This window comes from Procambarus clarkii, chromosome 5 (assembly GCF_040958095.1).
Source record: "Procambarus clarkii isolate CNS0578487 chromosome 5, FALCON_Pclarkii_2.0, whole genome shotgun sequence".
Classification (NCBI taxonomy): Eukaryota; Metazoa; Arthropoda; class Malacostraca; order Decapoda; family Cambaridae; genus Procambarus; species Procambarus clarkii.
The window spans coordinates 27,626,899-27,641,653 of record NC_091154.1 but is presented as its reverse complement, the minus strand read 5'-3'; the positions used below and the strand labels follow the sequence as shown (position 1 = coordinate 27,641,653).

At 35.8% G+C, this 14,755-nt stretch overlaps 1 protein-coding gene across 1 annotated transcript in view; it reads right to left on the bottom strand.

The window, feature by feature from the left end:
- Positions 1-4,202: 4,202 nt before the first annotated feature.
- The window catches only part of whd (carnitine O-palmitoyltransferase whd), an 81,509-nt gene continuing 70,956 nt past the window's right edge, over positions 4,203-14,755 (bottom strand). Inside the window, exon 20 of the mRNA XM_069300039.1 lies at positions 4,203-13,024. Within this exon, the coding sequence (XP_069156140.1) occupies positions 12,944-13,024 (81 nt within the window). The 3' untranslated portion in view covers positions 4,203-12,943. The remainder of the gene's footprint in view (positions 13,025-14,755) is intronic.

Sequence of the window (14,755 nt, the reverse complement as noted above, 5' to 3'; positions counted from 1 at the left end):
ATGGGTTCTGTTACAACCTTCTATGAAGCTTTTGAGATCAGGATTGGCATTATAGTTTAGAGTTTTATATATGTATAATACACATGAGAGAATGTGCAGTGACTTAATGTCTAACATATTCAGAGATTTGAGTAGGGGTACCGAGTGATGTCTGGGGCCAGAATTGGATATTGTCCTAATAGCAGCTTTGTGTTGAGTAATTAGAGGACGTAAGTGATTTTGGGTAGTAGAGCCCCAAGCACAAATACCATAGTTGAGATATGGATAGATAAGGGAGTAATAGAGAGTCACCAGGGCAGGGCGTGGTACATAATATCTGATCTTAGAAAGAATGCCCACAGTTTTTGAAACTTTTTTTGATATGTTTAGAATGTGTCCCTGGAAATTCAGCTTGTGGTCAATGAGAATGCCAAGGAATTTGCCATCTAATTTGTTACAAATTTGGGTATTGTTTATTTTGAGATTTATTTGATTAGAGGATTTATTGCCAAACAGAATATAGAAAGTTTTGTCAATGTTAAGGGTGAGTTTGTTGGCAGTTAGCCACAGATGGACTTTATTCAGCTCAGTATTTACTGTGGCATTTAGAGCAAGGGGATCAGGACTGGAGTAAATGAAGGTTGTGTCGTCAGCAAATAGAATTGGTTTGAGGTGTTGGGAGGCATTTGGAAGGTCATTAATGTAGATGAGAAAGAGGAGAGGGCCAAGTATGCTGCCCTGGGGAACACCAATGTTGATGGGTAGGGTGGGAGAAATTGTATTATTCACAGAAACACATTGGAGCCTGTCAGTAAGGTAGGATTTGAGGTATTGTAGGGAGTGTCCTCTGACACCATAATGATGTAATTTAAGAAGGTTTTGGTGGTTGACAGTATCGAAAGCTTTACGCAGGTCCACAAATAACCCAACAGGGAACTCATTTTTATCAAGAGCTGTATGAATCGAGTTAAGCATACTAATAAGTGCATCGTTAGTGCTTTTTTTGGGCCTGAAGCCATATTGGCAAGGGCTAAGTATATTGAGTTTGGCTAGATATGAGTAAAGCTGCTTATAGATTAGTTTTTCAAAAATTTTTGACAAGTTTGGCAGGATTGATATAGGTCTGTAGTTGTTAACATCTGTGAGATCACCACATTTGTGGACAGGCGTTACTCTCGCTTTTTTTAGAATATCTGGAAAGGTTTGGAGTTCAAGTGACTTGTTGAAGAGCAAAGCAATAGCAGGGGCTAATGATCTGGAGGCTTTTTTGTAAATTAAAGTTGGTATCTCCTCAAGGGCACCAGACTTGGTTTTAAGGGAAAGGATTATCTCATTGACGTCAGTGGAATTAATAGGCTTTAGGTGCAGAGACTGTGGATAGTTACCTGTAAGATAGTCCTTAATGTCAGTACTGGAAGATGGAATATCATTAGCAAGGGATGAACCAATGGAAGAGAAGAACCTATTGAACTCAATAGCAGAATCAGAGGCTGAAAGCTGACCATCGTTATTAGACAGGAGAGTCGGTTTGTTATTTATAGACTTCTTTGATCCCAATATTTGTGAAATTGTTCTCCAAGTTTGTTTAATGTTGCTCTTTATTTGGGTAAATTTATCTTCGTAGTATTTAGTTTTGGCTCGTCTAATTATCTTAGATAGCAATAATGAGTAATTCTTTGAGAATTCTTTGGAGACAATTCCTAACCTATACTTCTTCTCAAGGTCATGTTTTTTATTAATAGATTTAAGTATTCCCTTTGTAAGCCAGGGATTGTTAAGCCTTTTGGTTGTGACTTGTTTTGTAAGCATAGGACAGTGGGTATTATAAAGGCTAAGAGTTTTTTGAAGAAAAGATTGAACTGCTAGGTTGATGTCCTCTATGTTACCTATGTATGACTTATAACACCTTGAGCTTACTGAATGATGTCCCTAGCCATCCTCTGCTTGACCTCCATCAAATGAGTCTCTCACAAGGTATCTTGCCAAAGAAATGGACACAAAGTCTCATAATACCAATTCCGAAACCTAACTCTCAATAATTCGGACCCATTTCCCTTACATCTTGCATGTGTAAAGTCTTGGAGAGAATTGTTCTCAATCGTGTCATGTTTCAGGTCAAAGAAAAACTGGCCCCAAACCTATATGGGTTCATGCCCAAGTGTAGCACACAAACATGCTTTGCTGAATATTTTGTAAACTCCCAGGATGGGACACAGGCAGCCTTTATTGACCTAAAGTCAGCTTTCGATGTAGCGAATGGCGAAATAATATTAGAGCAACTTGCTGAATTTGGAATCAAAGGTAATCTTCTGAGTTGGATAAAGAGCTACCTATCCAACATGCGTGCTAGTGTCCTATTTAAAGGAGTTAAAAGTACAAGAACAGATGCATTCGAACTAGGCACACCTCAAGGTGGTGTCCTAAGCCCTATGCTCTTCAATATACTTATGCACAAACTTATCCATGACATACCTGTACAACCTACGGAAATTGTTATATGTTATGCTGATGATATTTGTATTATGGCACACAGTAAACCAAGGCTACAAGTGTTACTTGATGCATTCTCCAAGAAAGTAGTAGAATGTGGCCTCATAATCTCTGTTGATAAAACAAGGGTTCTAATTCCCCATTCTCTTCATGCTAACTATACTATTAATGGAGTGCCCGTGGAGACTTGTGAGTCTTATAAATATCTTGGAGTCGAGGTTAATGATACAAATCTCGTCAACAACCTGCGCAAAAAACTAGTTGAGCGTCTTAAACCTCTCAAATCTCTTGTTGGCAAAGGATTTGGCATTAACATAAAATATGCTCGTAGTTTTTATATTGCCTTTATACGATCTGTTGTTGATTATTATGCCTTGCATCTTCTTAATTTTTCTCCTAAACAATTACAAGGCCTAGATGTAGTACAGAATGATGCCATGCGCATCATCCTGGGTTGTCCTAGAACTGTCAGAATTGTTAACACGAGAAAGGAACTAAACTTACCTTCCATTTACGAAAGAATAGTTCTTAGTACTATGTTTTGCGGCAAAACTTTGAAAAATAATGGTCCCCCCAGCTCTATTCAAATTAAATTGAGATCCATTCTAAACAATTCTGACTGTTCCCTCAATCCGACGCAAAAAGCTCCCTACAGTGTGTGGCTCAGTTGTTGTGCCTATAATCTTCAGAAACCGAATGTGTCTCTTAACCCTGATAAAACTGTTCACTATATTCCCCCTTGGAAAGATGTGGAGGTCTCTCTGCATTATACCCCCATCAGTGTAAAACAAATGTATAACACTGACATTTTGAGATGTATAACATTAGACGTTATTGACAGTCATCTTCAAATTCTCAAACCGACTGAATCCTATGCCTTTACTGATGGCTCTGTGCAGTTAGGCACTGGTAGAACAGGTTGTGCATGTGCAGTATATAAAGGGAATGAAATGAGCGAGTATGGCCAACCTGCAGCCGTGCCAAAGCCGTTTCCCACCGCCGGTTACGGTGGCAGGAGGAAGGCCACGGGGACACACTACGTTTGAGAGTACGCAGCTTGTTACCAACCACAGAGGACCAACAACCCTGCCAACGAGCAAATATGGAGGAATGAATAACAGGATAAAAGTCGGAATAAGGAATACCTTTAAGGGAGATGGGACAAGACCCCCCATCTCCAAATGCCTGCTTGATCAAAGCACAGCCAGGCCTTCTAGCTAAATTAGCAAACTGATTCAATCGAGCCTTACTGAACCGACTTTCCCCCCCCCCTCTCTAATAATGCAACATATTATCCCACATTAGATGCAACTACTGGATTGGCTACTCTTTCCAGATGAAGGGAAATTGAGAATATATGGGTCTTCGTGCAGTGCGAATACACAGGTGGTAAAGCCACAGGTTATTTTGGGTTTAACATGCAGAATTTCTTGTTTTACCACAGCAGTCAGGGAAGGAGAAACCTCCCACCTGAAGGTTGCACACAAGAACCCCTTCGCAACATCACCCATGAAGGACAGAAAAGTCATTAAATGAACAAATCCACAAGGGCTGTGACGAGGGTTCGAAACTACGTCCGAGAGCATCCCAGACACTGCCTTAATCGACTGCGCTACGCCCTTGTGGATTTGTTCATTTGATGCATCACACTATTGTGATTTCTATGTGTAAAAGTCATTAATTTTGGCATGTTAAATAATATTGTACAGCAATGGAAGAATAAAATAGATAAGTTGATAATTTTTTTTTATTTACTAGATTTTACTCTAACAACATATAAACATGACAGAACACACGTAAAATTGCATTGATAATCGAGGAATAATTGCATTGATATTGAGGCACCTAGTCTGAATACCTGAAATCTGGTTTATTGGAGTCTGGAATTAACAAAAATATACAGTACATATTATATAATATATATATATATATATATATATATATATATATATATATATATATATATATATATATATATATATATATATATATATATATATATATATATATATATATATATATATATATATATACACATACACACACACACACAGTATACATATAGCCATTTCACAAATTTCTCTCACATTAACAGCATAAAATGACCAAAGTGGATTTTATTAACTATATACTGTATATAAAAGGTGGCAGAGAGATAACCACATGTAATACAAGGAAGCATTACACCGTGTATTGCTCAAAAGCTTTTTGGTTGATCATTTGTGAAATGACCAGAAAGCTAGTCACGTGCAATCATAATGGGCTGAAAATGGCTCGGATTTTATTTCCACTATGTAGTGGCTCATATGCATATATATATATATTATATATATATATATAATTATATATATAATATTATATTATATATATATATATATATATATATATATATATATATATATATATATATATATATATATAAATATATATATATATATATATACATACATATATATATTTATTTATTTATATTTGGAATACCTGGTACTGAAATCATTGCCTTAAATCAGATTCTGATCCCATGAATGAAAAAAAGTTCAGTGTTAGTATAAAAACCTGGCCAAAAATTAGTACAACACTTATGCACAAAAGATAGAACAACACAAGATACCTAACTGGGCTTATTAAATATAAAAAAAAAAAATCCAAATTTTTAAGCTAGTTAGTGGTATGTATAAAAAACAATACTGTAGCTGCGTGTGCCTAATACTCGATATTTTAATACGCCCAGTCAATTGCTCCCTCCCTGTGTAACTTAAAAATTATTAGCAAAAGTTCACATACTAATTGCTGCATTCTAGAATAAAATTTTAATTGTGGCAACAATAACATACAATTTTCAAGAATTATAAAATACCATACAGTAATAGGTACATTTAACAGTAGGCAGTGATGAACTTTTAATTTGAAATGCTTAATCTTCAAGTTACAAGTTTAAATTAAGTGCTTAAAACTTTATTCTAAATTTATTATAATTCACCATCATTCTCAGATGGTAAAAGTTTTATACTCACTCACAAATGGGTAAAAGTACTAAACATAAACCTACACAGCTGTTAATACAATTAAAATAAATCCCCCCCACCCCACCTTTTCCTCAAAAAACTGGTTACATCTAATCAAATACAATAAGTATGCACTGAAGTTTGCCAAAATACAATTGAACCTTCTTTCAGTAACAAACCCATATTTACCCTATACAGTATCAAAGGCCATGTATACAACCTTAATATGACATATAAAGGAAAGTTACCTGCTTAGTAAACTTTGCTTGTACTGTATACTCTATACTGTAATGAGATTTGAATTTAACCATCAACCACAAAGTTGACAGTGGCTTTGGTCTTGGCCATTTCAGTCGATCTAAAAAATACTATACTATACTAACTTAACTATTTTCTAAAACACTTTTCAGGACTACTTTTTCACTGGACCTTGTTCTACCCATGGATGGTTTACTTACTATTATAAACTAGATTAGAAAAGAAAATACTTTTTTTTTTCTTTTTTTTTTTTGGCCTATCTTCCAGCATGAGCCAAGGTCCCTAACGAGGCACATCTCTCTAGTCTGGGATACGTTTCCATTTGTCTTGCAGGATATTTTATTAGTACATTTTTAAAAAGCCGGCACATGAACTTTAAATGGGCTCACCTGCGCTTGCAGGAACTGAGCATCACCAAATTTATACCACCAGTTGGCCTTCAATCAACTGGTGTGTTTGATCCTACATGCGCTGCATTTTATCTATGGTTGGTTAGTTTAAGGGTATTGAAGACTGGTGTGTTAAGTGCTAGGAAAGTAAACCATCAGTAATGGGTTCTATTGTATTTACTTATGCTCCATGTATGGAGTTTGCCTTCACATTGTAGTTCATTCTACTTCGCTGTCCTGGTGTCAAAATGTGCGCTTGTGCGCACAGTCGTCTTTATATATAAACACACACACTGGTACATGTACACACACTAGCCATCAATGGTTCATAAGCAACTATATTTTAATTACAAATTTGAAATAAATTAAAAAATATAAGTAATTTCATTCCATTTAACATGCCAATCATAGCTAAGCACTCATGCTAGTTATGTTAATGATGGTACTAAATCTCTAGTAAATTTAAAATTAAAAGAAAAAATGCAATAAAAGTAAGTTAAACCTATAATATAGAATATAACCCATAATAAACCTTCAATCTAAAGCCGAATTCAGCATGGAAAAAATAAACACATTGTAGTTTAATAACTACAAAAAACACTACTATTATGATACACTTGTTTTCAAAGTAAAACTTTAATGGACGATTGTAAATACAGGGTAATTTAAAAAAAAATTAAATAAATTTTGAATACTGTACTTGTTCAAGAAGGTAAAACTTACATTTAACCGAGTGCCTTTCACATTCAAAATATTCAACAGAAGTAAATCAGTTTTTCCAATACAAAGTATGTCTGAATTATTTAAAGCTGCATGCAGACACACAAAAGCTATGAAACCACACGTTGATCAGCACTATATTTGTATTGAGCATTATATATGAAGTATTCAGTATGTCATGGCTTATTATGAAAGCTTTCAATAAAAATGGATATTAAAATGTCTCTAAAAGCTTCAAGAGAATGCTCCACTACCAAATTAAAAACAAATAAATAAAACATTCCTTATCTTTATCTGACAAGAAATTTAGGTCTCAAGGAATCAGAAAACACAGTACTATACAGTACAACTTGTCATACAAAACGACAAATTTAAATCTGCCATTTAATACCAGTCCACTAAAAAACTTTTATATGAAAAATTATGGAAAACGACAAAAGCATATCAAAAGTGAAGGGAAGGGAACTATCAGGAGAAAGAAGAGATACTACAGTAATGGTGAAAGAGAAACTGTGTGCAAAATAAATGTGAGGAGTAAAGTGCTTGAAGTGGTTGACCATATTAAATATAGTGCCTGGGATGTGTGATATCAAAGTTTAAAGTTGAGTCAGTAAACTGGTGTAATGATAGTTATTTAAAAAATATATATACTGTATATATATTAGTTGGAGCAGACATGGCGAGAAGACTGCATGAAGAATCAGCAGTGCAACACGTAATCTTGTGTTGAAAATTCAAGAATTGAATTTTCAATTCAATTTTCAGAGCAATAGAATTGGAGCATTTGAGAAGCAAGTCAGGTTAGTAGAGCTTACAAGAGAAGGAATGAAAATGTCCTGCAGAAAGGTAGAATGCAAAGTCAATAAACTACAAGCCTGAAGAGTGCAGAGAAATGGTTTGGCCATTTAACAAATGGATGTTGATAGGTGGGTGAAGAATGTATTCGAGTGAATTTATTAACAGAAAAGTTGAGGGGAAGGAAAGCTGGATGGACATGGAGAGAAAGTGGGAACCTAGTGTTAACACCTTGTGGGATATGGCAAGGAATAATGCTAGGTGGACACAGTTTGTAAATAGTAAATATCTGTTTATAATGTGTACAACAATTCATGAGCAATCGGGTTTTATGGAGTGGTATGCTGCTGTGGTTGACTGCTCACATGCAGTAATTGTGCTCGTTTGTAATACTATATATCGTTTAGTGAATGGATGAGTGATAGTGCTTCATAGAAGTTATTATTTAATATCTATAACCTTAAATATATTACTCTTTCTCCGGGCTGATTTCCCCACCACACAAGAGTGGGAAATGGGGAAATAAGATGTCTAAAGATAATAAGATGGGTTTACAGTACTGTACATAAATATGACTGACATTTTTTCAGTACCCAATGGTAGAATTTGCTACCACACTACAGTATTTTCTGTACAAATTTTTTTTCTACTCAAATATCGTCTCATGCCTTAGTGATCATAAAAACTGCAGAGAATGTCATTAAATGGGCAAACTTATAAAAATACTTGCAACCAAAACTTTTTTTTAAGGTCGGCACCACCAGGGAGTGAAAATGGTGCAGGCAACATGCAACTTGCTCATACATAATCAACGTACAGGTATATAATGTGATGTACAATGGAGATCTTCAGCTAAAACTAGAAACGATGTACAAGAGGACCTGTTTAACAGATTATACCAAGTTAAGAACTTACAAACTTTGACCCTTAGTATATACAGTATATACAAAAAAGGCAAAAAAAAAAAAAAAAATATGCCAATGAAGTCAAGATTTTACAACATCCACAACCAAATGACAGACCATGGTATTCAAATATGGCAAGTTGTACTGTAATATTAGTGCCTTTGTACCATTTAAGAGCTTGTCAAAATTATATTATATGACACTTTAAACTATCATTATAATTTATGCAATGTGAGAAAAGTTGGTGTAATGATTTTCATAGATTACACTACAGATCCACAAGGGCCGTGATGAGGGTTCAAACCTACGTCCAGGATGATCCCAGATGTGCCTTAGTCGATTGTGCCACAACATGATCAAAAGAATTGCACCCGGGAGAGATACTGTCCTCAAACGGATCCTGCAGCCTCTCCGACACACAAACTGGGGTTCTACACAATTCCCCCAAGCACCCAGACTCTTGTCAACAAGCTGTTCTACCTCTTGGCTCTTACTTCAATAAGTAAGGGCAAAGAGGTAGAATAGCTTGCTGACAGAGCCTGGGTGCATGGGGGAATTGTGTAAAACCCCGGTTTCTCTCTCGGAGAGACTGCGGGATCCATGCGAGAGCAGTAGCACTCCCAGTCGCAATTCTTTTCCATTGCTTTTCCATGTCGTGGCGCAATCGACTAAGGCGGGCCTGGAATCATCCTGGACGTAAGTTTGAACCCTCATCACGGCCCTTGAGGATTTGTTCATTTGATGTATCATGCTATTGTGATTTCTGTGTGTATTACAGTACAGTTTTAAGAATACAGTACAGTGTAAAGAATTATCTAAATGTTATTTTTAATCTACTTACTATCTACATTCTAAAAAAATATAATTAAAAAACAAGGATAAAACTGAACATTATAACTATACAATTATGTTAATCTGTATTACTATCCTAGGTTTGCATTGATAACACATGGCACCAAACCCTGTGTGAATTAATCCCTGTCAACCTGTGCAGGTCAAGGGGAGGTGATGACAGCTTTCTCAGAAAATGTGCTGCAGGAGTAGCAACTCTAGAACTGTTCCAAAATGGACACAAAGTTAAAAAAAAGAATACTTGTTACAGATTATGGTGGTTTTGTGGTAACAAAAAAACAAATTGCAAAGATCACCATCTCCCGTTTCAGATACGATGTATCATTTAAATTTAATAAATTGACTTTTGATACATTATACTTTGTTTTCTCTCATCTGAACACCTATCCCATATCCATTATAGCATTATAAATTACATGTACTGTACCAAAAACACAAAATTATTGGCATTTCCGAGTCAATAATTGGTGTGTTGTGGGTGCAAGTCTAATGAAATACAGAGCTGCCGGTTGTTACTCTGCTTCCTAGGGAATGTACTTTGCTATACAAAAATTGGAAAATAGAAAACAAATTAAGGACTGACTGTACATTATTATGGGCTATCAAAATTTATCTTGCAAATGTAACCTATATGATTGTAATTTAAAAAATTTTGCAACAAAATTGCTACACTGTATAATATATACATTTACATTCCATGTTTCTGCCATTGGTGCCTGATAAACCACCTCTGTGTATTCAAATTCTCACAAACTACACTAAACCCAAAGTAAAAATAATGCTAAAGTATTCTTCACTAAATTAATGTGTACAGATATATTATGTAAACTTATGGACATGAGTAAGTTTACAGTACAACAATTCATAAGTCTAAAATTTTTTGAGATGCAACACTTCGCATTAATTTTCACTGGCTAAATATTTTTAACCAATATTTTAGTTATACATATAAAACAAAATTTACATTTCTATATACCATTTTTTTATATATTACAGCCCTAACTGCTGAAACTGTCAAAGCCATCACGTGCATGTAATAAAAAAAAAGCGCCATAGCCTTTCCTTATGTTTCTGAACAATAATGGACTTTACACAAACTACAAAAAACTTTTCTTTGGCTATACTCTTACGTTTGGACAATATAATGCAATAATTAATTAATTTAAAAAAACGAATGCATTCATTCAAGAGTATATTATACATGAAAAATACTGAACAGAACCAGCCAACTATAATAACATTTATAATTAAGTTTTGTTCAGAAAAATAATTTGGATAGAGTATTCTAAATGTGTGTACATAGGTATTTATACAGAGTGTGTGTGTGTAATTACCGAAGTATAGTTTACAGGATGAGAGCTACACTGGTGGTGGTCCGTCTTCCCAGCTCTGTGTCACGTAACACTTTTACACTACTGATGGTTTTGGTCTCCACCATATATCCATGTGCATGTAAAAACAACTGAAATTGGCATTTTTCATGTAATAACAAAATCATGATAGACAACTAAATGGGAAATGATTGAATGTTTCCATACTTCCCATTTAATTTTAACTCTTAGCTGTATTTTAAAACATGATTTATCAAGAGTTTCAATAATATCTTTGGTGTGCGAGCGGGCACAAACACAGATACTTGTAAGACCTAAATTGGAATATGCAGCAGTTGTGTAGTCCATGTCTCAAGAAGCATATCAATAAACTAGAAAACATAATAAGAGATATGCTACTAAATAGCTTCTAGACTAGAACACAAAACCTATGATGGGAGGCTAGAGGCATTAAATGTGCCAAGGTTTGAAGGCAGAAGGAAAAACGGCAAAATGATCATCCACATACAAAATACTGTAGTGATAAATCACTACATTGACAAAATAAAAAATTTTAAACCTACAACTTCAAGAACAAAAGGCCATAGATTTAAGACTGAGAAAGTTTTTTTTTTTTTGTGTGTGTGTGTGTGTGGGGGGTGTGTGTGTGTGTGTACTCACCTATTTGTGCTTGCGGGGGTTGAGCTTTGGCTCTTTGGTCCCACCTCTCAACTGTCAACTGATGTACAGATTCGTGAGCCTACTGGGCTCTATCATATCTACATTTGAAACTGTGTATGGAGTCAGCCTCCACCACATCATTGCCTAAAGCATTCCATCTGTTAACTATTTTGACACTGAAAAAGTTCTGTGTGTGTGTCTGTGTGAAGAGAGATTTAGACAGAACAATTTAAGTGGTGGTGGATGTTAAATCAATCAATAGTTTCAGTGTCATTTGACAAAGATTATAGGAAAGACTGGACACCATAAGCATAGCTCATCCTGCAATTACACTTGGAACAGAGGCATTAAATATGCCAAAGCTAGAAGACGGAAGAAAAAAAAGGCGACATGATCACTACGTACAAAATAGTAATGGGAATCGACAAAATTGATTAAGAAGTAGAATTCTTGAGACCTGGAACTTCAAGAACAAGAGGTCATAGATTTAAGCTAACTAAACAAAGCTGTCAATGAAATAAAAGTCACTTTTGCAGAGTGGTAGATGGTTAAAACAAGTGGGAAGGTGGTGGAGGCAAAAACCATCAGCAATTTCAAAGCGCTATATGACACAGTACTGGGAAGATGGGACACCACTAGCTGAACTTGTCTCAGTACACTTAGGTATTTCACTTATGGAATTACATGCATGCACACACATGCACATCCTGATTTTTCAACATAACAAAATTCCAAATAAAATTTCTAAACAATGTAAGGATTTTTCCAGAGATAATGAACACAGTACTGCACTCTACTAATCTTACAAAGATCAGTTATAAAAACAGTGTTAGACTTATAGAACTACAAGGCTTCACACAGATTGTGAAACATTGTGGTTCTCCGTTTCTGTTCACATTGTTACGTGTTACTCAGCATGACTGGCAATATGAGATTTCACACAGTTGAAAGCAATTTAGAAAATTAATTAGCAACAGATGCAAATCCTTTACATTAAAGCTAAAAACTAAATCATGCTTAGCGTCAAGTTAATAGTGTATGGATTTTGGCAGTTATGAAAAATTAAAATATTCCTCAAAAGTTTAAAAATTATGTAATACTTCACAAGTCTTACAATTTGGACTAGATTGCTTACAAAACACATCGAGATGCATGTTAACAGATAATTGCTAAATAATTTGCAGCACATTAAATTTTATTTGGACTTTTAAAACAAAATAACTTGGTTCATGCTAGTTTCCTAAAAATGTAATGTTACAAAATACAAATATAATTGTAATTACTTATCTGCAAGTGAGAACTCTTGCTATAGAATAACCTTTTCCAGAGGTTATCAATTTACAGTACAGTAGATGGATACAAAATTGCACCTGTTGGGAGAATAGCAACATGCTATTTGGGATATAAATCTTTACCATATTTATCAAGATTTTGTTTTAGTAATCAGGTGAAATATATCCCTATTACAGCAAATTTTTTCAAGGCTTTGGATTTGCAACCTGTCTCAGAAGAACATGCTTCATCAGTTTCAAATAATTTTGCCTTAATATGGCCCTTCATTACTTCTTTGCCAAGGATTCAAAGAGATACCTCATATCCATGAGAGCTTTCTCAATCTGACGTGCAAATCTTTGTGAATCCTGAAAAGATGAAAGAATGAATTAGGAAATCTATTTACTGTTTTCACACACAATTTCCATAATATGCATTTTAAACAAATTGTACGGTAGCTTAATAATTTGAACCTTAATATCTTGATTGATATTTGTCAGAGATTACTTTAAGGTTGGACTATTACTGTGTTCAGCTAGGCTAGGACAGGCTTGCAAGCTCCTCACAATAGTTATCAACAACATAAAATACCTAGAGCAACGGCACAAGATCTTGAGATCTTGACAGATATAGGTCGTGTTTCCTCCTACCTGGTAATACAGATATCAGAGATCAGCAACATCAAATTCATATGTGGGGGTGCTAGTATAGGAGGAGGATCTTTTTAGAGGACCGAGTCAGCAAAAGTGCAATATGAGGCAGAAGGGATTTCTGGAAACACCATGTGCTTAATAATATAAATTTATTTACTGGAATCAGAACATAAAATGAAAATATATGTACACACAGGGAAATGGGATAATTGTCTCTACTTTATGAGGCGTTATAGGCAAATCTACACACGGTACCGTCTTTTGACGACAGTACCCAGGTGATGTAATGTAACCTAACCCTAACGGTGGTAATAATGACCACCTCGGCAATAATGGCTGCCTAACACCACTGCCGTATGAAAAAGGACAATTTGAAACTCAAGAGCTGATGCTCGGGAAATTAAATTGCACACAATAAAAAGACTGATGTGTTGGAATACAATCACAAACACATGCATGGTCAAGATCGGCACTGCATGGGATGTTTCACTCTGAATAGGCTCACCAAAAAGGGTAAAAAGGTATTCACCAAACTCACTGGGTCCTATTCAAGCATCATGAAATGTGATTCAATTGTGTACATAAGTACAATCTCCTCATGTGCTCTTCTGCCTTTTATGAATGAGAGAGGTATCTTGACAGAGTTGACTGGAATGAGTACTTGTAGCCATCAGGTGATGGTGGTGGTTGTTTGTTGTTTAAGATTCGGCTACTAGAAACAAAAAGTTCCACGTAGCACGAGCTATGGTGAGCCCGTAGTGGACTTACCTGGCACAGGAGCGGGGCCCTGGAGCTCAAGGAAGCACACATCTGGTACACTGAACAGCTTCCACAAGAATGAGGTGGTGAGCTATGGCTAGAGCAGCCGGGCTCACACTTCACTCATCTAAGTAAAAGCCTACACACTGAGTACTAGTTAGAATGGAGTTTCATCGATACACATGCATCAGATGGGCTGAACTCTGGGCTTCGCTGGTGTGGAGGCGAGAGTAGGAGGAACAGGGTTATGACCGTTGGCCTTGGATTGGGTCAACTGACCCAGGCTGGGGACCTGCTACACTCAGCAGTTAATTTATAGGGTGAGCCCCCCCCCCCCTCTGATTATACAGACTAGTATAATCATGGGGGGGGGGGCCTAGAATAACAGTATAAACTGTTCTCTTCTAGTATAACCAGGCATTGTATGTCATCACACTCGATTTCTGAACTATTTGCGAGATTCCCAATTCGTAAGACACCCCGACATGATGTACTTGTGTCTTTAGATGTAATACCAATGCTCAATGCATAGCATGTGCAGAGCTACACAGCAGCCATAGAGTACAAAACTAGCTGAGAGAACGCCATTTTCTCACAATACCAAGGTTCTGACATATTAAGCTATCATGATAGATAGCTTTGTCATTAAAAGTGTCACAGAAAACCACAGCACTGATTGCTCTCAAT